This window comes from Megascapheus bottae, chromosome 11 (assembly GCF_031878675.1).
Source record: "Megascapheus bottae isolate mThoBot1 chromosome 11, mThoBot2.hap1, whole genome shotgun sequence".
In the NCBI taxonomy this organism is placed as follows: Eukaryota; Metazoa; Chordata; class Mammalia; order Rodentia; family Geomyidae; genus Megascapheus; species Megascapheus bottae.
Window position 1 is genome coordinate 63,601,058 of NC_143519.1, and position 25,770 is coordinate 63,626,827.

Below are 25,770 nucleotides of genomic sequence, written 5' to 3' on the forward strand. Positions count from 1 at the left end.
TGTTGCTGACTTGCAATCTTTAGCCCAGTGCTTCCCTGTACCACAGCGTGGACATGTGCCAGGTGATTTTTCTCTCTTTTGCCTGGCCTGGCGTGGGCATTGCGTCATCCAATGTCCTATTTGTCCACAAGAAAAGCAACGCCCTGGGGGTCTAGCATCCCGAGAATGCCGCTGACCTCTATATTTTAGAGACTCAGTAACAGTCTTTCCTTGAGGAGCGGCGGCTAAAGTAAGGCCTTGTACATGGGAGGGTCCAATATCAGCACACAGTGAAATAAAGTCCGTGATTCCTCCCTTATTCCTATGGGGTCTGATAGCCGCCTGACAGGCGGCGTTGGCATTTTCATAGGCTATGTGTCTAACTATACTCTTCCTTGCATTCTCATCTTGTACTAGGCAGTCTGCAGTCTCCATTAATCGAGACAAAAATTCTAGATAAGGTTCATTCGGTCCCTGTTTAACTTCTACTAGATTTTTTGTACGATTGGAATTGCGTAACTTTTTCCAAGCCTCTCTCGCCGCAGCATTTATTTGTAAATAGGCCTCCTTTGCATAACCCAATTGATCTTCGGTGTTTTTATAGGTTCCCTCTCCTAACAACTGATCAACAGTGTAAGGCAGGTTCTTAGACCTATTTGTTTCAATTTTAGCCCGACACTGTGCAGTGAACTCTGTCTCCCATAATAAGTACTCTCCTGCACTAAGGCATGCTCTGGCAAGCCGCTTCCAGTCATTTGGGCATGCAATACCAGCACACGCGGCCTCCAATATTACTTGAGTAAAAGGGGCAGTTGGCCCATATTGGGAGCAGGCATTTTTTAAATCCTGTAATAGTTTAACAGGAACAGGTTGATGGTATACTTGTTCATCATGATCAACTAAACTAGGGAAGCATCGAGGCCCTGAAATACCTTCCCTCTCTCTAGCAGCCTGAGTCAGGTTTAATTGCGATGCACTGTGCCTGGTTGTAGTGCCTGTTAAAAGGGACTTGTTGCTAGGGCCTTTAGGCTTGCCTAAAGGTTGAGAAAGGGATTGAGGCCGTAAGGCTGCAGCTGGAGGCGGTGGGTGTGAGGGGTAAGGTTTAGAATCAGACATCATAGTGGCCTGAGGGTCATATTCCTTTCCTACTTCTGGGGGGGCTCTCTGCTCTGTCCCCATTTTCGATAGAAGATGTAGCATTTCTTCTAACTTCTTCTCTATCGTAGCCACCCGGCCCTCCAATGACTCATCATAACTTTCCTCCTTGGTATTCAAACCTGAATTCTGATACTCAATATCTACTGGTTGTTGTTCCCTTTTCAAGATCTCACTTAGACTCTCTTGGGCTGCGGCATATGGCTCAGCCTCAGGTTCTTCAGAAGGGTCCTTTAACTCATAAAGTTCCCTTAATTCAAGATTAAGTTCAGCATTTTCATGTAGAGGATTTATGCATTCACTTACTAAATTCCATACAGTAGCAGCCTCTATTGGGGTCTTTTCGGGGCCATATACATCATAATAATCTTGAATTCTTTTTCCTATCCGATGCCAGGCTTTTTGGAATTCCTCCTCTATAGACCTCGGGCATGCCTCCTCGACAAACTGTAGGAAGCTCTGAAGCACCCCTTTTTCCACCCACGTTCCGTGGGCTTCAAATAGGCCTGTTTCAAGTCCCTGTTCGGGCGCCAGATGCCGGGGCCTCCCGGCAGCAAATTGGGGTTCCTGAAATAAGGGGCAGGGACTGGAAAAATTAGAAGAGAGACAAACACATCGGGTCCAGGAGGCCTGCAGCCCAAGCAAAAACTGCCGCTGCGTTTATTCTTAACTCAAAGTTTATATCCCTTCTTGAGACCAGGGCACTGCCAGGTGTTACATCCAGATGGTTAATCAGGGAACTGTTGGGGGTTACATTCATATGGTAAATCTCAGATCAATTGAACAGGAGAAGGCCAAAAAGCAATAAGACAATCAAGCAATTATCTGATGCAAATCAAAGTACAGTTTGATTCCACTCTTGCTCCCGACAAAAACTTGTCATCAACATTCTCAAAACTTGTTTTATATTTATGAACATAGCTATCTATCTGCCTGTCTATGTAACTTACAAATAAAGTATTCAGTGATTTCTGCTTCATGTTCTCTTTATTATTCTAGGTTCTAATTATCTGGTGTGTTTTCTGACATATCCAGTACAGCAAACAAAAATCTGTTATCTTTGGATCTAGAGTTAAGATTGTCTTAAACTGGTGCTGGGAGTTTGGCCTAGTGCTTTCCTAGCATGCATGAAGACCTGGGTTCAATTTCTCGGTACCACATACATAGAAAAAAGCCGGAAGTGGTGCTGAGGCTCAAGTGGTAGAGCTTTAGCCTTGAGAAAGTCCAAGGACAGTGCTTAGGCCCTGAACTCAAGCCCAGTACTGGCAAAAAAAAAAAAAAAAAAAAAGATTGTCTTAAACTGGACAGGCACTGGGGCTCACAACTGAGGCTGAAATCTGAGGATTATGGTTCAAAGCCAGGATGAGCAGGCAAACCCAGGTGACTCTTACCTTCAGTTAACCAGCAAAAAGCTGAATGGAGCTGTGGCTTAAGTGGTAGGGTACCAACTTTTTGAGTGCAAAAGCCAAGTCAGAACAGAAGGCCCTGAATTCAAGCCCTAGAACTGGTGAGTACACTCACATGTGCACACACACACAAAATTGTCTCAGATTTATCTAAGTTTCAATGTGTAAATTAACCTTACAACTTCAGGAGGTGATAGATATGATTATAGATCTAAAATCCATACTTTATAATTTTGATATATGTTATGCTATTGCTTTTTTATGGAGTTATATAGATTATGCAAGGGTCTTACTATTTGTCAGGTAAGTGCATACTGACCTATGGCATTATTGCATGATTTACTGTTGTCTGCTTGTTTGCAGAACACCGACTGTAAAGCTGTAATTTGCACTGTGGAAGGCAGCTCCTTAGGCATTGATGGATTTTCTCTCCACATTGGTTTGTGTGATGCATACCTCCCCCGAATGTGGGTTGAAAAACATCCAGAAAAAGAAAGCGAGGTACCAGTCTTCTCACTTAAAAGTAGATACACTTGGGAAAATATTTCATGATAAATAGCTCCTTCATTTTTGAGATGATTGACAGTGTTGACTAGTTTATAAAATGAACCCTCACATTCCCAGTTTTCTACAGTAATGATGCTTCTACCAAATACAACAGACTTGTGATTTTTAGTGTAAATCTCTCTATGATCTGTTCCCCGATGCAGATTATAACTGACCATTTTGTATGATTGTAACAAAGAATTATTCTCTTCATTTAAAATTTTAAAAAGATCAAACAACAATAAAAAAAAAACGAGCTGTTGATGAGTACCAGTGACTCGTGCCTGTAATCCTTGCTATTCAGAGAAGCTAAGATCTGAGGATTGTGGTTCAAGGCCAGACCTAGCAGGAAAGCAGAACTAGCCGGAAAGTCACGAGCCTCTTATCTCCAGTTAACCACCAAAAAGCCAGAAGTGAAGCAGTGACTCAAGTGATAGGGTTCTAGCCTTGAGAAAACCCAAGGATAATACTCAGCCCCTGAGTTCAAGCCCATGACTGGGGGGGGGGGGGGAGCCAGAAATGGAGCTATGGCTTCAAGTGTCTTGAGCAAAACAGCTGAGGGACAGTGCCAGGCACTGAGTACCAATCCCAGTACTGAAGCAAAAACAAAACAAAAAACTGTAACTTTGGAGACAGTAATTGTACTTTACATATTGGGTACTTAATAAGAGGCATATGTGCAGCATCTATATTCCTCTTGGAATAGTATAAGACATACTCTGTATTTGTTTTACAAACAACATTAGTGGCCTATGATTTTTGCCAGATATTCTAAATTAATTTATGACCTCTTGGGAGTTTTTGTTTTGTGTAGTGGAATTTTACTGTTTGTTTTTACTCTTAGCAGGCCATTTTTTGTTGTTGTTAAGGAAATTTTACTTGTATTTTAGGTTTTTTTTTTAAGCAATACCAGGATTTTGAACTCAAACCTTGCACTTGTTAAGTAAATACTTTTCCCTTGAGCCACACTCCAGCCCTGTTTTATTTGTTTTTGATTCAAGATCTATTTATGTAGTCTAATCTCATCTCCAACTGTGGAACAGTAAATCCTTTTGCCTCTTTCTTCCTAGAACTGAATTATAGGAATGTGCCATCACATCACCTCTTTATGTTTTGGTAGTTACTAGAAAGTTTCAGAACTTTGTAAGTAGATGCTTTCCAGCTCAATTTGTAAGATGCTCCAATCCAAGCTGGGTATCAGAGGCCCACATCTATAATCCTACTTCGTTTGGAGAACACAGTTGGAGGCCAACCTAGGCGCAAAATTTCAAAAGACACTCTCAACCAATAGCTTGGTGTGGTGGTAGCTACCTACTATCCCAGGTATGGAAGGAAGCATAAAACAGGGGATCATGATCCAGGCCAGCCTGGGCAAAAACTGAGACCTTGTCTTTAAAATAACTAGAGCAAAAAGAGCTAGAGACACAACCCAAGAGCAGGCACTGTCCATAAAACCAATTAAAACAAGATAAGGGGTGGGGGAGGGGGGAAGGGAAATGGGGACCAAGACATGTGAAAGGATATCAATGTATGGGAATTAATGCACCATTTATCTGGCAAATATCATGTAACCCTTCTATTAATTACAATAAAAAAAAAATGCAGCACCTTTTTCTCCTTTCAGGCTTGCATGCTGGTTTTCCAACCTGATCTTGATGCCACCTTTCCAGACCTAGGTGACAAGAATGAAGTGATTATTTGTCTCGACTGCTCCAATTCCATGAATGGTGAGGCCTTCGTGCAAGCCAAGCAGATTGCCTTGCATGCACTGTCCTTGGTGGATGAGGAGCAAAAAGTCAACATCATCCTGTTTGGCTCAGGTGAATGAATGCCCTTTGACCCCTATGCTTCTTTCTGAGCATGAGCATGCTCATAACGGGCCCGGCCTCATTTTCAGAGCAGGAGGTTGTATGTATAAAACTTAAACACAGGTTCAGAGCCCAACTATGTAGCTCACAAGCTCTATGTGTCACCTTGAATAGGCTCCTTGAACTTTCGGAGCCTCAGTTTTCTTATCTGCAGTTTGAGGTGTAATAGGCCCTATTCAATAGCCTTATGAGGACAGATCTAATATATGCAAAATATTTAAAATAGATCTTAGTTCATAACAGATGAGACCTAAGCAAACACAAGAACTTTACCCTGCTGAATAGAAAGATCAAAGGATAAGGACAGGCTGTGCAGTCAGCAAAGTCTATTGTAAACCCATAATGGACTAGATGCCAGTGGCTTACACCTATAATGTTACCTACTCAGGAGACTGAGATCTGGAGGATTGTGGTTCAGAAACAGCCCAGGCAGAAAAGTCTATAAGACTCTGCATCTCCAAAATAATCAGCAAAAAGCCAAATTGGAAGTACAAAGAATTGGCAGCCAAGCACTCTGAGAGTGAGGAGCACTGGTGGCTCGTGCCTGTAATCTTAGTTACTTGGAAAGCTGAGACCTGAGGATAACGGTTTGAAGCCAGCCTAGGTAGAAAAGTTTGTGAGACGTGGGGCCAAGAGTTTGGCCTACTGGTAGAGTGCTTGCCTAGCATGTATGAAGACCCGGGTTTGATTCCTCAGTACCACACACATAAAAAGCCGGAAGTGGTGCTGTGGCTCAAGTGGTAGAGCTGTAGCCTTGAGAAAGCCCAAGGACAGTGCTCAGGCCCTGAGCTAAAGCCCATGACTGGCAAAAGAAAAAAGAAAAGAAAAAAAATTTGAGATCCTTATCTCCAATTAACAAGCAAAATGCTAGAAGTGAATATGGCTCAAGTGGTAGAATGCCAGCCCAGAGCAAAAAGGCCAAGCAAGAACAAGAAGCTCTGAGAGTTCAATCCCTAGTACCAGCACAAAAAATTACTGTGGTGGTAATGATGGTCAGTTTCTTTTTGCCAGGCCTGGACTTGAACTTAGGGCTTGAGCACCATCCTTGGACTTTCTCAAGGCTAAAGTTCTACCACTTGAGCCTCAGCACCACTTCTGGCTTTTTTCTATGTATGTGGTACCGAGGAATCAAACCCAGGTCTTCATGCATGGTAGGCAAGCACTCTACTACTAGGCCAAACTCCTGGCCCCCAGTTTCACTTATTTTGACATAAACCTTCTTTCTCTCTGATCACAGGAAGATTTTGTTTTGTTTTGGTTTGGTTTTGGTTTTTTTTTGGTCAGACATGGGGCTTGAACTCTGGGCCTGGGCGCTGTCCCTGAGCTCTTCAGCTCAAGGCCACCACCCTACCCCTGGGTCTGGGTGTTGTCCCTGAGCTCTTCAGCTCAAGGCTACTTCCCTACACCTTGAACCACAGTGCCACTTCTGGTTTTCTGGTGATTAATTGGAGATGAGAATCTCACAGACTTTAGTGTCTGGACTGGCTTTGAACCTTGATCCTCAGATCTCAGCCTCCTGAGTAGCCAGGATTACAGGCATAAGCCATCGTGCCATGCCCGGCTCACAGAAAGTTTCTTTTAAAAATAAATGAACTGGGGCAGGGAGTTTGGCTTAGTGGTAGAGTGCTTACCTAGCATACATGAAGACCTGGGTTCAGTTCCTTAGTAGCACACACATAGAAAAAGCCGGAAATGGTGCTGTGGCTCAAGTGGTAGAGCTCTAGCCTTGAGAAAGTCCGAGGTCAGCGCTTAGGCCCTGACTTCAAGCCCCAGGACTGGCAAAAATAAATAAATACATAAGCAAACCTTGGCATTGCCCAAAATCAAACCAAACAACTGTAAGGAAGCCTAAGGCAGCTTAGTATGAGAGCTGTCATGCTGAGAGTCCTAGGAAGAAGGAGGAGGAAGAGAGGGAGAAATGGGAGGAGGAGGATCTGTTATGCAATGGGCTCCAGGGCATCAGGTCAGCACAGTTAGAAGAAGGCAAGGCTACTCTAGGTGAGTCATCCTTATGAATATGACTCTTCAGGGACAACAGAAGGAGCAAATACCAGGGGACAGTCTTGTCTGGTCATCTTCCTGCTCTTCAGAAGAATACCCTTCACAACATGTCTGTTCTGTTCAGGGCAGAGATGAAATAGGCATGGGGAATGTGAAGGGGCTACATGGTGCTCTGCCAAGGAGCAAGCTGCTTATGCCATGGTAACTCTTCTCTCCTGCTCCCACACCTCTCATTGCACAGAAGATGCAAGAGACCTATATGTGGAATTTGTTTCAGGCCTTTTGCATACTAGAGTTGGAATTCTCTGGAATGTACTTTTTACAGGGATGTTGTGATGAGTTGTTAGTTTATGGTAACTGAATTTGACTCAGGGCCTTCCACTTTCTAGGCTGGCATTCTACTATTTGAGTAACTGCTGAGCTATTAGTATATAAATATCATTATGCCTTTCTTTCTTTATTTTATTTTTGCTGCCAGTCCTGGGACTTGAACTCAGTACCTGGGCATTGTTCTTGAGCTTTTTTGTTCAAGGCTAGCATTCTGCCGCCTGATCTGTAGCTCTACTTCTGGCTTTTTGATGACTAATAGGATGCAAGAGATCAGTGCTCAGCCCCCATTATTTTCTAAAAAGAAAAGTAAACATAAAATATACTTAAAAAAATGCTTGGGGCCAGGAGTTTGGCCTAGTGGTAGAGTGTCTGCCTAGCAAACATGAAGATCCAGGTTTGATTCCTCAGTACCACATAAAAAAAGCCAGAAATGGTGCTATGGCTCAAGTGGTAGAACTCCAGCCTTGAGAACGTCCAAGGATAGCACTCAGGCCCTGACCTCAAGCCCCAAGACTGGCAAAAAAAAAAAAAAATACTGGTACTTAGGCTTGAACTCAGGAACCTGGCACTCTTGTCCAGCTTTTTGGCTGGTGCTCTGCCTACTGAGTCATGTTTCCAGTCTGGCATTTTGCCAGTTAATTGGAGTCAGTCTCTCAAACTTTTCTAACCAAGATGACTTCAAATTGTGATCCTTATATCTCAATCTTTTCTGAATAGCTAGGATTACAGGCACTAGCCACTAGTTCCAGTTACAAAATAGTCTTTATGATAGCATGATGCATGGTGGGAAGTTCCATTATTGTTTGTTAGAGGTCAATCTGGTGACTACTCAATGATATTCCCTCATACCAATCTCACTGCACAGGTTACAAGGAATTATTTTCATATCCTAAGTTCATCACAAGCAAGGAAGCACCAACAGAGTTCATTATGGTATGTATGATGCTTCTTCCATCCCCTGAAGCCTTAGTAGGATTGCTCAGGACTAGACTTTTGCATATTGGTGAAAGTATTAATCAGCATTACATTACTGTGACATATACCTAAGATATAACAACTTAGTAGGTCCCAGTTGCAGAGGTTTCAGCCCATTGTGACTTGGCCCTATTACTTTGGGCCTGCCACAACATAGCACATCATGGTTGAGAGCAGAGAGAGGAGAGGAGAAGCCTGTTCACCTCATGTCTGTGAAGCAAAGAGAGAAATAAAAGACCCAGGGCCCAAATACCCTCGTCAAGGTCATAATAGGTCCCAACTTCTAAAGGTTCAACCACCTCTCAGTAGCACCAAGGATGGTGACCAGGCCTTTGACAATGGTTCAGTTATCCGAACCATTGTAGTAGACCCACAATAATAAGAAAATAAACATGATAGGGAGTCACTTAAAATATTGGGAATTTAAAAATAGAGAAAAATTGCTTATAGTCTTACCACTTCATATAATTAGCATTTGGGAAAGTTGTTTTTGCTGTTCTTTGTTTGATTTATTTTAAAACTATAACAAGCTGAGTATGAACAATGACAACCTCAGTCCTGAACAGCAATCCCAGGGATACTTTACTTTTTTTATTTTTTTTAGTGGGGGGGATGGGTTCTGTCATGGGACTTTAACTCTGGGCCTGGGCGTTATCCCTGAGCTCTTCAGCTCAAGACTACCACCCTATCCCTTGAGCCACAGTACCACTCCAGGGATAGTTTAGTGGGCTGTTTATTTGCTTAGATGTAATAGTTCTTTGAAAACTATTTTTAATGGATAGAGGGGGTGGGATGGCTAATAATGGGGTAACATTAATCAAGATGCATTGTACTCAGCCTAATAAACTAACAGATTAAATTGAAATCTTTTTGTATAACTAAAGGTAATACAAATAAATAAATGAAAAAAAGAATAAAACACTCAAGACTAAAATAAATAAATAAATAAATAATAATTACCATAAGCGATGAAGTAAACTAAAAGCACTTAAGTGTAATTATTCCACAGATTAATAATTTTTTTAAAAAGTGGTTATTTTTGGTGTGTGTTCCAGTAGCAGTACTTGAACTCAGGGCTGGGGCTCTGTCCCTGAGCATTTATGTGCAAGCCATTTGTGTCACAGCTCTCCTCACTCATGGGTTTTGATGGTTCATTGGAAATTTGAAGTCTCACAGACTTTTCTGCCTAGGCTGACTTCAAACCATGATCCTCAGATCTCAGCCTCTTGATTAGCTAAGATTACAGCCATCCTCAGCGCAAAAACCTTCTCGATGCCAGTGAATCTCTGGGAGGTGACTGCAGTCAATGCTGTGTACAGAAAGAAGGAATGATCTATTGCTTTCCCTTCTGCAGTCCGCTACGCCTACCATGGGCAACACTGACCTCTGCAAAACGCTCCGGTACTTAAGTTTACTGCACCCTTCTCAAGGACTGCGGAACGTGCTCCTCTTGTCTGATGGGCACCTGCAGAATGAGAGTATGACAGTGCAGCTTGTGAAAAGAAATGTCCACCACACCAGGCTGTTTACCTGTGGTGTCAGGTAAGTCTCAGAGATTTGGTCACTATGTTGAAAAAGCCAGCTGGCACTGGCCTGTGCAAGAGTGTGTGCCTGCATGTGCATGCATGCATGTGTGCGTGCATACATGCACGGGCACCAGTACTAAGATTTAAAGTCAGGACCTGGGTGTTGTCCTTTAGCTTTCTCACTCAAAGCTTGCCCTCTACCATTTGAGCCCCTGCTCCACTTCCAGCATTTTGGTGGTTAGTTGGAGATAATAGTCTCATAGTCTTTCCTGCCTGGACCGGTTTCAAACTACCTTCCTTAAATTTCAGCTTCCTTGGTAGCGAGGATTACAGGATGTGAGCCACTGATGTGCCAACTAGGTTGATACTTTTTTATTATTACTATTGGCCAGTTCTTGCACTTGAACTCAGGGCCTGGGCACTGTCCTTGGACAATTTTTGCTTAATGCTAGGGCTCTGCCACTTGAGCCACAATATCACTTCTGGCTTTTTCTGTGTATGCGATCCTGAGGAATCGAACCCTGGGCTTTGTGCATGCTAGGTAAGCACTCTACCACTAGGCCTTGCTCCTGGCCTAGACTGATACCTTTATCTCTATTATTTTGATATCTTCCAGAATGTTTGCTTGTTTTTAAATCTACTAAATCTATCTGTTCGTCTTGTCTATCTGTATGTTTATTGTTGGTGTTGGGGATCAAGATTTCACTGGCCTAGCTTATGCTGTACAGTTAAGCTATATACTCAAGACCCCTTTTAGGGATTTTAGAATCATCTTTATCAGTAAATTGGAAGTTGCATCCTAATGATAATGAAGTCCTCTGGTGTGTGGGGATTTAAGCAAATCTTCAGATATGTATTACTGTCCACATTCATTCTCATTCTCACTTTTTCCTTTGTGTCTCTCCCTCCCCCCTCTCCTCCCTCCCCCTGCTCTCCCCCTTTCCCTCCCCTCCTTTCCCTCTCCCGCCCTCCCTCTCTCCCTTTTCCCTTTTCCTCTCCTTTTCCTTTATCTTTTTTTTCTCTCTCATCCTTGCTCTGCCCCCCCTCCTTCCCTCTCTCCCCTGCCCCCGCCCCGTCCCCTCCAATGTGATCTCAGAAATTACACTTGCTAGGCAGGTACTTTACCATTGAACTACATGCCATCCCCACTTTATTTATTTATTTATTTTTTTGCCCGTCCTGGGCTTGAGCTCAGGGTCTGAGCACTGTTCTTGGACTTTTTCAAGGGTAGAGCTCTACCACTTGAGCATCAGCACCATTTTAGGCTTTTTTCTATGTATATATGTGGTACCGAGGAATTGAACCTGGGTCTTCGTGCATGCTAGGCAAGCACTCTACCACTAGGCTAAACTCCTGGTCCCCCACTTTATCTCTTTAACCTTTAAGATTTGCAAGGAGAGAGAGAGAGAGAGAGAGAGAGAGAGAGAGAGAGAGAGAGAGAGAGAGAGAGTGTGTGTGTGTGTGTGTGTGCGCGCACATGGATGCGTGCACGCACATGTGTGTATTGTCCTAGTCCATACTAGATATTGAACTCTCCCTTGGCTTTTTTGCTCAAGATTGATGCTATACCATTTGAGACACAGTTCCACTTCAGGTATTTTGCTAGTTAATTGGAGATAAGAGTCTCACTGACTTTTTAGCCTGAGCTGGCTTTGAACTTTAGGTCTCAGTGTCTTTAGTAACAAGGATTATAGGTGTGGGCCACCAGCCCGTAGAAAGCTTTACACATTCTTAATGTTGTTAACATGTGCTTCATAACTTACTGCCTTAGCAATTAAAATATATGAAATATGATCAGTTCTACAGCAAATCGTCATGTCCTAAGAACTTTGTCCCAGTGCGGTGCTGGAGTATTTGAATATTTTAACTCAAAATCCAAACATAGTTGGAAAAAACAGGTATGTTTTTTAAACATCATATCTCTTGCCTATTTTTACATGTAGAAATGTTGCTTTTACAAGTCTAATGATAACTTTTGTATTTTCATGAACAAACAGGGGAGCTCAAAAGAAGAAAAATTGTCAAGGGAGTGAACCCCTGCCCGTTTAGCACACAGTGATTGCTTAATTGGGTCATTCTCATAGATAAAAGTTTGATTTCTAATTAGATTAGTGATTTCTAATAATATATAGCTAATTAACAAAGCATGATATCTCTCCGTACCCATGGTTCCATATCTTTGAATTCAGACAACCTCAGAAAAGTCAAACATGCACTTTTTAATTTTGTCCAAGACAAAAACTCAAACTCAGCATCTGAATTCTTTGCTCATTGGCTGCTGTTTTGTCACCTGAGCTGTATCTCTAACTCCAACATTTTTTCGTGCCATAGTTCCTGAAACATAGTATAACAACTATTTGCATAGCATTCATAAGTTCTGTTAGGTTCAAAAGGAGAAAAAAAGGCAAGAGAAAGAGTAGACAGAGAGATCTGGGAGTGTATCCTAGTGGTAGAGTGCTCGCCTAGCATACATGAAGCGCTGGGTTCGATGCCTCGGTACCACATATACAGAAAAAGCCAGAAGTGGTGCTATGGCTCAAGTGGCAGAGTATAGCCTTGAGCAAAAGTGTTCAAGGACAGTGCCCAGGTTCTGAGTTCAAGCCCTAGGACTCGCAGAGAATAGGGGGAGAGGGAAGGAGAAGACAGAAATAACTCAACACTAACATAATTTTATTCAGAAAAACCCTGCAAGAAGGGAGCCTCCAGGTAAAGCTATAGATTCACCAGGTTCTGGTGGCTCATACCTGTAACCCTAGCTACTGAGGAGGCTAAGATCTACAGATTGCAGTTCAAAGATAGCCTAGACAGGAAAGTCCATGAGACTCCACAATTAAGCACCAGAAAACCAGAAGTGGCTCATGAGTACCAGGAGTATAGTCTAGTGGTCGAGTGCTTGCCTAGCATGCATGAAGCTCTGGGTTCACTTTCTCGGTACCACATACCAAGAAAAAGCCAGAAGTATCCCTGTGGCTCAAGGGGCAGAGCAGTAGCATTGAGCAAAAGAGTGTCCAAGGACAGTACCCAGGTCCTGAGTCCAAGCCCCAGGACTAGCAAAAACAAAAAAAAGTAGTAGAGCATGAGCCTTGAGCAAAAGAGCTCGGGGATAGTGCCCATACTGCAACTTTAAGCCCTACAAACAAACAAAAAATCTAGAGACTCATTCCTTGCTTACTAGGTGAAGTATTTATAGCGAGTCTGAAAGAATGCAATATCTAGTGGGGGTAACTTGAAAATAGCTAATGGTGGGACTAACACTGAGAAATAGGGTTTCCGGTGGAGATAGGAGAGACTCTAGCTGGGAGCAAGTTTTGGTGTGGTGCCTTCCACATGAGTTTATGTAGTCTGGGAAAGAAGCAAGACAGGAGTGTTAAGGAACCAAAGAAGGGTCCTAGAGCCTCAACATAAGGACATGTGGCCATTTGGACCTAGCAGGAGCTCTATAAATACTATATCATCTTACATAAGAACACTCAAGAAGCCATCTGCCACTGGTACTGAAAAAGTGCAAGTTTGACATTTAGTCCCCATCCATTCATTGAAGGACACCCTTTGACTGCTGTCATTTGTATACAAGTGTCTGCTCAGCTGCAGTTTCTGGGTATATACCTGGGATTACTGGATCATATCCACTATTTCACACTCCCACCAGAAAGGTACTAGGATTCCAGTTTCTCCAGCACTCCTTTTCTATATACAATTACCATTTATATCTGGAACCTTATCTTATTAAAGTTGTATATTAACAAGTAGCTAAGAGAATCAATGAGCACTGTGGCTCATGCCTGTGATTCTCAGGAGGCTGAGATCAAGGTTCAGTTCCAATACAGGCAGGAAAGTCGGTGAGACTCTTTTCTACAATTAACCACCAGAAAACCAGAAGTGGCACTGTGTCTCAAAGTGGTAGAGTGCTAGCCTTGAGTGAAAAAGCTCCTGGACAGTGCCCAGGCCCAGAGTGCAAGCCTTACAGGGGAAAACATTTTTTTTAGTCAGATGTAGCAATATATGCCTATAATCTCAGCACTCTAGACAATAAGGTGGAAGGATCAAGGCCAGGCAGGACTACACAGTCAGTTTAAGATCCAATCTTTTTTTTGCCAGTGCTAGGGGCTTAAATTCTGGGCCTCATGCTCTCATTTGTCTTTTGCACAGCTATCCAGTTCCAGCTGTATGGTGGTTAACTGGATTTAAGAGAGACTTTTTTTTCCAGTCTGCCTTCATACTGCGATCCTCAGATCTCAGCTTCGGAGTAGCTAGGATTGCAGGCATGAGACACCAGTACCTGAATAGGAGAGAAATCAGTATGTGTATGTATACATACATATGCATGCATGCATGTATCACATATACATACACACATGCATATGTATTTGCACATGTATAGACACATGCACACACATATAGACATGTGGATCTATAGATTATGCATATGTAAATGTATATGTTTATGCATGCACACACATGTAGACTCCCTTTAGAGAAGTGCCTTGTAGCAAAAAGAAGAAAAAGGAAATCAAAGAGCTATCAGACCCACCAAGAGATAGAATGTATACTTACCTCATAAACGTAATATTGAAGAAGTGATCCCTCTTTTCTTATAGATAACAGACCAAATGACCCGCTTACGGTCCCCAAGTTGCCACTCTGTTTCCATCAAGTGGCAGCAGTTCAGCCCAGATAATACAGAGCCCCTACAGGCCCCAGCCCGAGTTCCTTCCTTGTTCCACAATGACCGGCTTCTGGTCTACGGATTCATTCCTCATTGCACACAGGTAAGAAGATGAAGTTGGCTGCATTACAGGAAGAGCAATGTGTTTATTTCTTCTTTTGTTTTCCCTCTCCTTGCTGCTGGATCCCTTCTTCTGGGGAAAAAATAATAGCTGGAGAGGCTTTTTATTTCCATCTCCCGGGAAAAGGACATCAAAAGAATCCTGTGAACCGGGCGTGGTGGCTCACGCCTGTAATCCTAGCTACTCAGGAGGCTGAGATCTGAAGATCAAGGTTCAAAGCAAGCCCTGGCACAAAAGGACCTGAGACTCTTATCTCCAATTAACCTCTAGAAAACTGGGAAGTGGGGCTTGACCACAAGGGTAGGGTGGTAGCCTTGAGCTGAAGAGTTCAGAGACAAGGCCCAGGCAGAATTCAAGCCCCCATGACCCTCAAAAAAAAAAAAAACAACAAAAAAAGAATCACTGTGATGCTAGCCCTGACACTAGAGGAGTGCAAATGAGACAAGAATGTTTTTCCCATTCCAGGCAAGTCTGTGTGCATTAATTCAGGAGAAAGAATTCCGTACAATGGTGTCAACTACTGAGCTCCAAAAGACAACTGGAACTGTAAGAATCAACACTTTTAAACTATGTGCTGGGGTGTGGCCTTGTGTGAGGTAGGTCCTGGCTTCCCATTAAAGTATATGGAGTGAAGCTAGGCCAGTGGCTCATACCAATAGTCCTGACTACTTAAAAGGCTGAGTAAGATCTGAGAATCTCAGTTTGAAGTTAGACCTGGCAGAAAAGTCCATGAGACTTATCTCCAAGTAAAGAACAAACAGCTGGATCTGGAGCTGTGGCTCAATTGGTAGAACACCAGTCTACAGTCAAAAAGCCAGACAAGATGTGGGGTATCAGTGGTTCATGCCTGTAATCTCAGGAGGCTGAGGTCTGAAATCTGAGGATCTCTGGGCAGGAAAGTCTGTGACTTTTATCTCTAATTAACTAACAAGAAACCAGAGGGGAGGTACAGATCAAGAGTAGAATGCTAGTTTTGAGCAAAAAAGCTCCGGGATAGCACCCAGGCCCTGAATTCAAGCCCTAGTAATGGCACATAAAAACAGGAGTAAGCCAAATGATGGTCTATACAGATCTTTTACTAAAAATAATTGGAACATTTTTTTCCTTGCTGCCTAAACAAAGATGATTCACAAGCTGGCTGCACAAGCTCTGATCAGAGATTATGAAGATGGCATTCTCCATGACAATGAAACTGGCCATGAGGTTTGTTCTTTTCCTCCTGAAACTCATTATATGTTGTCCTAGATCTAGATTCTTTTAAAATGGGCATATCCATGGCAAAGTAAAGCTGGATAGAGAAGACTTATAGTGTGACATCATTCCTGCAATGTGATGTCATTCCAAGGATGTAGGTACTCAGTGATGGTTATTGAATGAACTAGCAGAAGAACTGCTGTAGGGCTGGGACAGTGGCTTAGTGGTAGAGTGCTTGCCTAGCATGCCTGTAGCCCTGAGTTCAATTCCTCAGTACCACATAAACAAAAAAAGACGGAAGTAGTACCATGGCTCAAGTGGTAGAGTACTAACCTTGAGCAAAAGAAGTTCAGGGTCAGTTCCCAGGCCCTGAGATCAAGCTCCAGGGCTGGAAAACAAACAAAAATCACCCTGCTATCACTTGGCTTTCAAGAATCCTAAGGAACTGTCCTTTTCTGAGTGTTGACTCGGATCTCCTATGAGGGAAATGGGAGGGGCCTGGGTAAGCTGCCTGAGGACAAGCATGGCCCTAGCCACCTTGCTCTGCCCATGCTGTAGATGTGAGTCCTGTTGGAGGGCCCCTCTCACCCAGCCACTCTCATAGGTTGTGATCTTGAGTGACTGAGAACACTAGTATTCAATGCCAACCCGAAAGAAGGCTGTGCCATGCAGGGTTTAGATAGCCTCGATGACAATCACAGCAGCAAGAAATGGCCTTATGTTTTCCCTGCTTCACTCTGTGCTCAGATTTGCAGCTTTTGTGCTCTGTTTAAGCCCTTTATCTCTGAAGACCACAAAGCAGCCCTGCTCTGAACAATCCTGACCAGGTCACTCTGCCTCTGTGTCCTCAGCTTCCCAATGGGAGCCACTCATTTCCAGTCTCTTGAGAATGACCAAAGCCATATGTGTGAGAACACTTAGTAAATTACCAAGAGCTGTAGCAAGAGAAATTGCTTCTTTTATCATATAGTGAAGTCACTTGATCCCATTTCACAAGGAATGTTGATAGGACCTAATTCCATGTCTACTTTGAAATGCTAATTATAATATGTCAAAGAAAATACCTCCTTAGATCATTTATTACCCTCTCAATCAGTCATATTAATTTAAGCTATGTCTTCATTTGTTTTATTCTATTCTAGATGAAGAAACAAATCATGAAATCTCTGATTATTAAACTCAGTAAAGAAAACTCTCTCATAACACAGTTCACAAGTTTTGTGGCAGTTGAGAAAAGGGTATGTATTATTTATTCAAGGCTATACTCTGTTTTGTTTATATTTTCACATTATGAAAGTCACTGTGGCCAGGCACCAGTGGCACACACCTGTAATACTAGCTACTCAGGAGGCTAAGATTTAAGGATCGCAGTTCAAAGCCAACCTACTACACAAAAAAGCTAGAAGTGGCACCTTGGCTCAAGTGATAGACCACTGGCCTTGAGCACAAAGATGCTCAGGGACAGCACCCAGGTCTTGAGTTCAAGCCCCAGGACCAAAAAAAGAAGTCACTCTGAGTGGGGCTCAGCTTACATGGGTAATCCCAGCTATTTAAAAGGCAGAGATAGAGGAGTTCAATCTGAGGCCAGCCCAGGCAAAAAAAATTCCCAAGACCCCTTGTCAACCAGCAGCTGAGTATGGTGGTGTACACTTATGATCCCAACCACTCCTGAGGCAATAAATAGGAGGATGAAAGTTCCTTGTCAGGATAGCCTGTAGCAAAAAGTTGACACTGTACCTGAAAAATAACTAAAGCAAAATGACTGGAGGCAAGTAGAAGGGCCTACTAAATACAAGCCCTGAGCTCAAACACCAGTATCACCAAAAAGGCAATTTAAAAGTCACTCTTTAGTCAGGTATGGTAATACATGCTGGTCATCACAGCTGTTGAGAGACTCAAGCAGAAGTTCTAAGTCAGTTTAGGTTATATCTAAAGAAAATCAAAGCACTAAACAAAATGCAAGGTTAGGGGCCGGGAGTTTGGCCTAGTGGTTAAAGTGCTTGCCTAGCATGCATGAAGACCCGGGTTCGATTCCTCGGTACCACATACATAGAAAAAAAAAAAAAAAGCCAGAAGTGGTGCTGAGGCTCAAGTGGTAGAGCTCTAGCCTTGAGAAAGTCCAAGGACAATGCTCAGGCCCTGAGCTCAAGCCCAGGACTGGCAAAAAAAATTTTAAAAAAACGCAAGGTTAGAGGAAGGGTCTCCTTGGTGTCAAGATTTGAGATACATATGTTACCTTTTTTTTTTGCCAGTCCTGGGACTTGAACTCAGGGCCTGAGCACTGTCCTTGGATTTTCTCAAGGCTAGAGCTCTACCACTTGAGCCACAGCACCTTTTCTGGCTTTTTTCTATGTATGTCATACCGATGAATCAAACCCAGGTCTTTGTGCATGCTAGGCAAGCACTCTACCACTAGGCCAAATCCCCTGCCTATATGTTACAGTTTTTAATGTCATGAGTAACTACAATTTTGTGATTTTTTTTTTAGCATTTGTCATCTTTTATTAATTCAAGATATTCAAAAACTAGAAAAGGGCTAGGAGCATGGCCTAGTGGTAGCATGACCTTAGCTCAAGTGGTAGAGCGCTAGCCTCAAGGAAGACCAAGGACAATGCTCAGCCCCTGAGTTCAAGCCCCAGGATTGACAAAAAAAAAAAAAAAAAAGCCAGCCTGGGCACAAAAGTCTGTGAGATTCATCACCCATTAAACACCAGAAATGACACTGTGGAAATGGCACTGTGGCTTAAAGTGATAGAGCATTACCTTTGAGCTGAAGAGTTCAGGGACAGGGCCCAGGCCCAGAATTCAAGCCCCACAACCAACAACAACAACAACAAAAAAAAAAAAAAATAGAAAAAACCTGGGTTTCTCATACCTAAGCAAGACCTTTTCCCTTCCAAATGGAATGGAATATGGAAAGGTGAATGGACAAGTGACTAAAACAGAGCACCCAGTAATGAAGACCTCTCACCCAGCCCCAGTGGTCCAGGGACACATTAACTAGTCTTACACTCCAATACAGCAAACCCAGTTTCCACAAGGCTTTGGAATGTGTGATTGCAATTTAATTTTATCATATCTGGGTTAAATTGAATTCAATTGTATTTTCACTACAGGATGATAACAAGTCACCCTTTCCTAGTAATCCAAATATTTCTGAACTTATTGCCAAAGAAGATATAGACTTTCTGCCATACATGACGTGGCAAGAGGAGTTACCAGAGACAGCCAGTATAACACAGGTAAATAGTCATTCCTTGTTTCACAATGGGGTTATGTTCTAGAAGCATGTGGCTAGGTGACTAAGCAAGGCCCGTTACTATATGTAGCCTTGGACAGTCGTAATACATACTGACACCTCCTACAGGGCGCTGACACCTTGCCTATTATGTTTTGTTTTGTTTTTGTCAAGCTGTAGGGCTTGAGTTGTACCACTTGAAGCCATAGCACCACTTCCTATTTTGATCTTTTTGAAGAAAAAAAATCTTACTATGTAGCCCAAATTTATCTTCCTGGTTCTGCCTTCTGAGTACATGGATTTAAAAAATGTACCACCATTTCCAGTTTCACTCCATTTTAAAGTGACTATGGGCATGGCTGTAGGGTTGATTCCATGTACCAAAAAAAAGGAAAGAAGGACTGAGTTGTAGCTCAGTGGCAAAGTACTTGCCTAGCAAGTGCAATGTCCTGGGTTCGATCCTCAATACCAAAAAAAGAAAGGACAAAAAAATACAGTTAAAAAAAGACCCAAACAGGGCCTGGGAGTTTGGCCTAGGGGTAGAGTGCTTGCCTAGCATGCACAAAGACCCAGGCTCAATTCCTTAGTACCACATATGTAGCAAAAAGCCAGAAGTGGTGCTGTGGCTCAAGTGGTAAAGCCCTAGCCTTGAGAAAAATCCAGGGACAGTGCTCAGGCCCTGAGCCCAGGACTGGCAAAAAAAAAAAAAAAAAAAAAGACCCAAGCAAAAAAGCAGAGATTTTGATACAAGAAAGTTAGTTTAAAATATTTTAAAATAGAAGCTATACACCTGTAATCCTAGCTCCTTAGAAGGTTGAGTTCTGAGGTCAAAACCAGCCCAGGTAAGAAAGTTCATGAGACACCTATCATCAATACACTCCAAAAAAAAAAAAAAAAAAAAAAAGAGGTAGAATGGGAGAAGTGGAGATGTGGCTGAAGTGGTAGAGCGCTAGCCTTGAGCCGAAGAGCTCAGGGACAGCGCCAAGGCCCAGAGATCAAGCCCTACCACCAACAGAAAAGAAAAAGTAGAATTGGAAGTGTAGCTAAAGCAGTAGAGAGCTATCCTTGAGCAAAAAAATCTAAATATCAGGCCGAGTTCAAGCTACAGTACCAACACACATGCACACACACAAAAATTAATATGTTAGCTAGCATTTGCTATTTGCTGAGTTTTGAGATAGTAAATAACAACAAAAACAATTAAGCAAACCTGTAATCCTAGCTACTAAGGAGGCTGAGATCTGAGGGTCAGTTTTCAAAGCCAGCCTAGACAGAAAAATCTGTGAGATTTACTGCTAATTCAACACCAAAATTCACTTCTAGCTAGAAGTAGAGATGCAGCTCAAGTGGTAGAGCACTCACCTTGAAAAAGCCTAGCAAGAATGCCTGGCCCTGAGGATAACCCTAGTACTAGTACAAGAAAAGAAGAGGAGGCCAGGAGTTTGGCCTAGTGGTAGAGTGCTCGCCTAGCATGCATGAAGACCTGGGTTCGATTCCTTGGTACCACATATATAGAAAAGCCAGAACTGATGCTGTGGCTCAAGTGGTAGAGCATTAATCTTGAGGGAAGTCCAAGGATAGTGCTCAGGCTCTAAGTTCAGTCCCCAGGACTGCCAAAAAAAAAGGAGAAAGGAGAGGAGGGAAAAGAAGGGAATAGAGGAGGAAAATATATTTTTTTAATCCTTCACTCAGTAATCGGGTTTTATTTTATAGTTGCTTTTAGGTTAGTGACTATAAAAGGGACTAATGAAGGTGGGTACCAGTAGCTCCCACCTGTAATCCTACTCAGGAGGCTGAGATTTGAGGATCGCAGTTCCATGCCAGCCCAGGGAAGAAAGTCCATGAGACTTCTATGTCCAGTTAGACACTCCAAAGCCTGAAGTGGAGCTGTGGCTTAAAATGGTAGAGGGCTAGCCTTGAACAAAAAAAGCTCAGGACAGCACCCAAGCCATGAGTTCAAGCCCCATGACTGTCAAAAAAATCAAGGAGCAGAGGGACTAATGAGCTTGGCGTGTTAGCACATGTATTACAGTCACAGCTACTTAGGAGGGTACAGCAGGAAGATTGCTTAAGCATATAAATTCAAACTAGATTGAGCAATCCCATCAGAAAAGGAAAAGAAAAAAAGGGAAGGAGGGAGGGAAGAAAGGTAGGAGAGAAAGAACCAAGGAAGGAAGGAGGAAGGGAGAGAAGGGAGAAGGAGGAAGAAACAGATGGAAGGAAGGAAGGAGAGAGAGAAGAAGGGAGGGAGGGAGGGAGGGGAAGGAACAAAGGTAGGAAGGAAGGAAATAACAAAAGGGAATTCACATGTGGGAGGCACTGGGTTCAATACCCAGTTCCAAAATCGAATGAATGAGTAGATAAATGAATGAATGAAAACTTGAGTAATGGTGATAACTTGGGAAAACTGTGTTTATATTTGTTCACATCCTCCTGTCAATATGAAGTTAAAGCTGCTGGAGGAACAACCACTGCAAAACCAGGTATTGTGTCCTGAACCAAAATATAAATGAACCAAAACTACTGAAAAGCTGAGCTAACATCAGATTACCTTTAAATGGTATTCCAAAAATCTAAAGAGATTTAGACTTCTGAGAAACAAAATCTGGAAACAAAATGATCACTTGGAAAAAATGTATTCACAAAAGTAGTAGTTTAATTTTCTTCCTTGAGTTACTAAGAAAATGATCAGTAATCCAAGAGAAAAATAGTCATCCACTTGGATCATAAATAAAGAAAAAAGAGGGTACTTCAATATATATATATCATGTTGCTAAGAGATATGTAATTTTAAGTACAATGAAAATTTATTTTTAAGAATCTGTAGCTGAGTGTCAGTGGCTAATGTCTGTAATCCTAGCTATTCAGGAGGCTGAGGTAAGAGGATCATGGTTTAAAGCCAGCCTTGCCACTAAAGTCCATGAGATTCTTATCTCTAACTTACCACTTGAAAAACTGATGTTGCACTATGGCTCAAGAGGTGGGGCAGTAGCCTTGAGCTGAAGAGCTCAGGGACAGCACCCAGACCCAGAGTTCAAGCCCCAAGACCAATAAAACCCTGGGTTTATTCCTGGGTACCGCATACACAGAAAAAAAAGCCAGAAGTAGAGCTATGACTCAAGTGGTAAAGCACCAGCCTTGAGCAAAATGAGCCAAGAGATGGCATAAAGCCTTGAGTTCAATCCCCAGTACCAATACACAAACAATAATAAAACAACCTATCCACCTTCTATACCATATGTACCAGGTATATATGAAATATAAATAAACTCTTTTTCTTTTTCTTCATTTTTTCGGTTGGTTGCAGGGCTTGAACTCTGTCTGGGCCTGGGCATTGTCCCTGAGCTCTTCAGCTCAAGTATAGTGCTCTACCACTTTGAGCCATAGTGCCACTTCCAGTTTTCTGATGGTTAATTGAAGAGTCTCATAGACTCTCATGCCTGGGCTGGCTTCAACCCAGGATCCTCAGATCTCAGCCTCCTGAGTAGCTAGGATGACAGGTATGAGCCACTGGTGCCTGCTGCATTTATATGCTTTTAAGTACAATGCTACTCTATAAATTCCTGGTTGCTCTTTCCATGCCTTACTTTCCTTGATTTGTCCTAACAGACTGAGTGTGAACTAGAAGTTGAGCAAGATGAAGACATGGGTGGTACCAACTTGGTGAAGGTATACCACCATTAAACACATTAATAATCAACTTGAAGGGAAAGGAAAACATATACATATGATAATATTTCATATTATAAATATATATTTGTTATAAAATGTTATGTATATTTTTTATATGTATATATTTCCCAGCTTACTGTTCCTGTTTTGTTTTGTTTTTTATTTTTTGCCAGTCCTGGGCTTGAGCTCAGGGCCTGAGCACTGTCCTTGGACTTTCTCAAGGCTAGAGCTCTACCACTTGAGCCTCAGCACCACTTCCTGCTTTTTTCTATGTATGTGGTACCGAGGAATCGAACCTGGGTCTTCGTGCATGCTAGGCAAGCACTCTACCACTAAGCCAAACTCCTGGCTGCTGTTTGTGTTTCTATCCCAGTTTGCTATTTGTGTTTGTTTGTTCCATTTGTTGTTTTGATTTTTTTTTTTTGAGACAGTCTTGCTGTGTAGCCCAGGCTATCATGGAACTCACAGCACTCTTACCTTAGACCCTCAAGTGCTAGGATAATAGACTTAAGCTACCAGGCCTCATGTTCCACTGTCATTCATATGTTAACCTTGCTTATGATTTTTTTTGTCATGTAGATTTTTCTGGGTTGTGATCCTCCAGCCTCAATTTCCCAAGTAGCTGGAGTTATCATAAGATAATTCTAGAACGTGTCTAGAACAGTTTTTAATCTTTGAATTTCTTGATTTTGTTTGGTGTTTGGGTTTTAGTTTTTTTGTTTGTTTTTCTGTTTCCCGAGTAGCTATATTACATTTAAGTTTAGAAAGGTTTATAATTTAAATTTTCTTTCTGTGGTTCTCAGGATCCACCTCAGGGTCCTAGTACTGAACCATGAAGCCACATCCCAAGCCCAGGAATTATTTTTAAAATATGTATTTTGTGCTGGACAAGGTGGCTCATGCCTGTCTATAATCCTGACTACTCAGGAAGCTGAGTGAGATCTGAGGGTCGAGATTCAAAGCCAGTCCGAGCACTAAAGAGCATGACACTTGTATCTCCAGTTAACCACTGGAAAACGGGAAGTGGTGCTATGGCTCAAGGGTAGGGCGGTAGCCTTTAGCTGATAGAGCTCAGGGACAACGCCCAGGTGCAGAGTTCAAGTCCCATGACTGACAAAAATATATTTATATGTATTTTGTCATGTTCTTCAATATTAATTGTTTGAAATTAATGTGACTGCAATGACAAATACATATACTTTTTAAAATAAAAAGTTCATTTTCAAGGGCAAAATTACAAGCTAATTATCTCCAAAATATCTCAAGCAGTTTTCATCCACAGAAAACTAAAGTTTCATCCACATTGAGGGTTTTTTTTGTTTTGTTTCGTTTTTGTTTTTTTTTCTGAGTGCTGATTGTAAGGGCTGGAGTACTTGGCCTGGGTGTTCCACCATATGAGCCACAGGTCTACTTTCAGTTTTTTTGGTGGTTAATTAAGGTAAGAATTTCCGAGACTATAGACTACTGCCTAGGCTGGCTTCAAACATTGATCCTCAGTTCCTGGCTGCTGTTTCTCCTCTGTCTCTGTCTCTCTGTCTCTGTCTGTCTCTGTCTCTGTCTCTGTCTCTCTCTCTCTGTCTCTCTGTCTCTCTGTCTCTTTCTCTCTCTCTCCTCTCTCCTCTCTCCTCTCTCCTCTCTCTCTCCTCTCTCTCTCCTCTCTCCTCTCTTTTGCCAGGGCTTGAATTCAGGGTCTGAGCACTGTCCTTGAGCTTTCTTAAGGCTAGTGCTCTACCACCTGAGCCATAGCTCCACTTCAGCTTTTTGGTACTTAATTGGAGATAAGAGGCTCATGGACTTTTCTGCCCTGGCTGGCTTCAAACTATGGTCCTCTGATTTCAGCCTTCAGAGTATATAGGATTACAGGCATGCATGAGCTACTGGCATCCAGATTTTGCTTTGCTTTTTTTTTTTTTTAAATCAAGGCTGGTACACTACCACTTGAGCCATACTTCCACTTCTGGCCTTTTGCAGGTTGGCTACTGGATCAAACCTCGATCCTTAGATCTCAGCCTCCAGATTAGCTAAGATTCCAGGTTACTTGTTACTCTGATTTTTTATTTTATCTTTTGCCAAAATATTATGAGACAAGATTGACACCATGCAGTGGCTGTAATTTTCTTTGTGAATATATATATGTATGTGTTTATATGTATGTATGTGTGCTCATGTGTGAGTCAGTATTGGAGCTTAAACTTAGACCCTCATTCTCTCACTTGGCTTTTTCACTCAAGACACCAACACTTGAGCCATACCTCCATTTCCTACTTTTTTGCTGATTAATTGGGGATAATGGACTTTTCCCAGTTGGCTTTGAACAGTAATCCTCAGATTTCAACCTCCTGAGTACTTAGGATTACAGGCATGAGCCACCAGCATCTGGCCTTCATTTTCTTAATGTCACTCCTTTCTTTCCCTCACACTTCAAAAAAAGAAAGAAAACAAAGATATTTTGTTTAAATGATGTTGAATACTTCAAGTATCGTTTTCCTTCCTTCTTTTTTTCCTTCCCTTCTTCCTTCCTTTTTTCCTTCTTTTTCTCATTCCTTTCTTCCTTTGCTGGTACTGTGTCTAGAACTCAGGGCTTTGCACTCTGGCTTGGCCATTTTTTTTTTAGTTTTTGGTTTGGCCATTTTGCTCAAGGCTAGCACTCTACCACTTGAGCCATACCTCTACTTCTGGCTCTTTGCTGGTTATTTGGAGATACGAGTCTCATAGACTTTTGTCCTTGAGCTGGTTTTGAACCTCCTACTCACATCTCAGAATTACAGATGTGAGACATCAGTTCTCAGCTTTTTTTTTTCCTACCTCTCAATACTGGTGTTTGAACTCAGATCCTCCTACTAGGTTCTATGAGGCAGGCACTCTGCATTTGAGCTGTGTGCCCCAGGCCCTTAAATCAGTGTAATAAGGAACAAGCAAGGGACATAAGACACAGCAACCAGGAGTACAAAGCTAAACGTTGCACTAAAACATGGCCTGACTAGAAATACACAAATACAGTACCTCTCATCAAAATCAAAGATGACCTTTGTACAAAGACAAATCTTTTCACCTTTGTCCTTGCTTCATTGTCCCCTGAGGATCAAGCATTAT

At 42.3% G+C, this 25,770-nt stretch overlaps 1 protein-coding gene across 1 annotated transcript in view; it reads left to right on the forward strand.

The window, feature by feature from the left end:
- Parp4 (poly(ADP-ribose) polymerase family member 4) overlaps window positions 1-25,770 on the forward strand; it is a 102,249-nt gene that overhangs the window by 65,887 nt on the left and 10,592 nt on the right. The window contains exons 21-31 of the mRNA XM_090342432.1: window positions 2,904-3,041; window positions 4,711-4,906; window positions 8,151-8,218; window positions 9,615-9,802; window positions 11,585-11,684; window positions 14,385-14,555; window positions 15,039-15,119; window positions 15,696-15,776; window positions 16,910-17,005; window positions 18,884-19,009; window positions 22,615-22,674. Coding sequence (XP_090198558.1) covers window positions 2,904-3,041; window positions 4,711-4,906; window positions 8,151-8,218; window positions 9,615-9,802; window positions 11,585-11,684; window positions 14,385-14,555; window positions 15,039-15,119; window positions 15,696-15,776; window positions 16,910-17,005; window positions 18,884-19,009; window positions 22,615-22,674 — 1,305 coding nt within the window. The remainder of the gene's footprint in view (window positions 1-2,903; window positions 3,042-4,710; window positions 4,907-8,150; window positions 8,219-9,614; window positions 9,803-11,584; window positions 11,685-14,384; window positions 14,556-15,038; window positions 15,120-15,695; window positions 15,777-16,909; window positions 17,006-18,883; window positions 19,010-22,614; window positions 22,675-25,770) is intronic.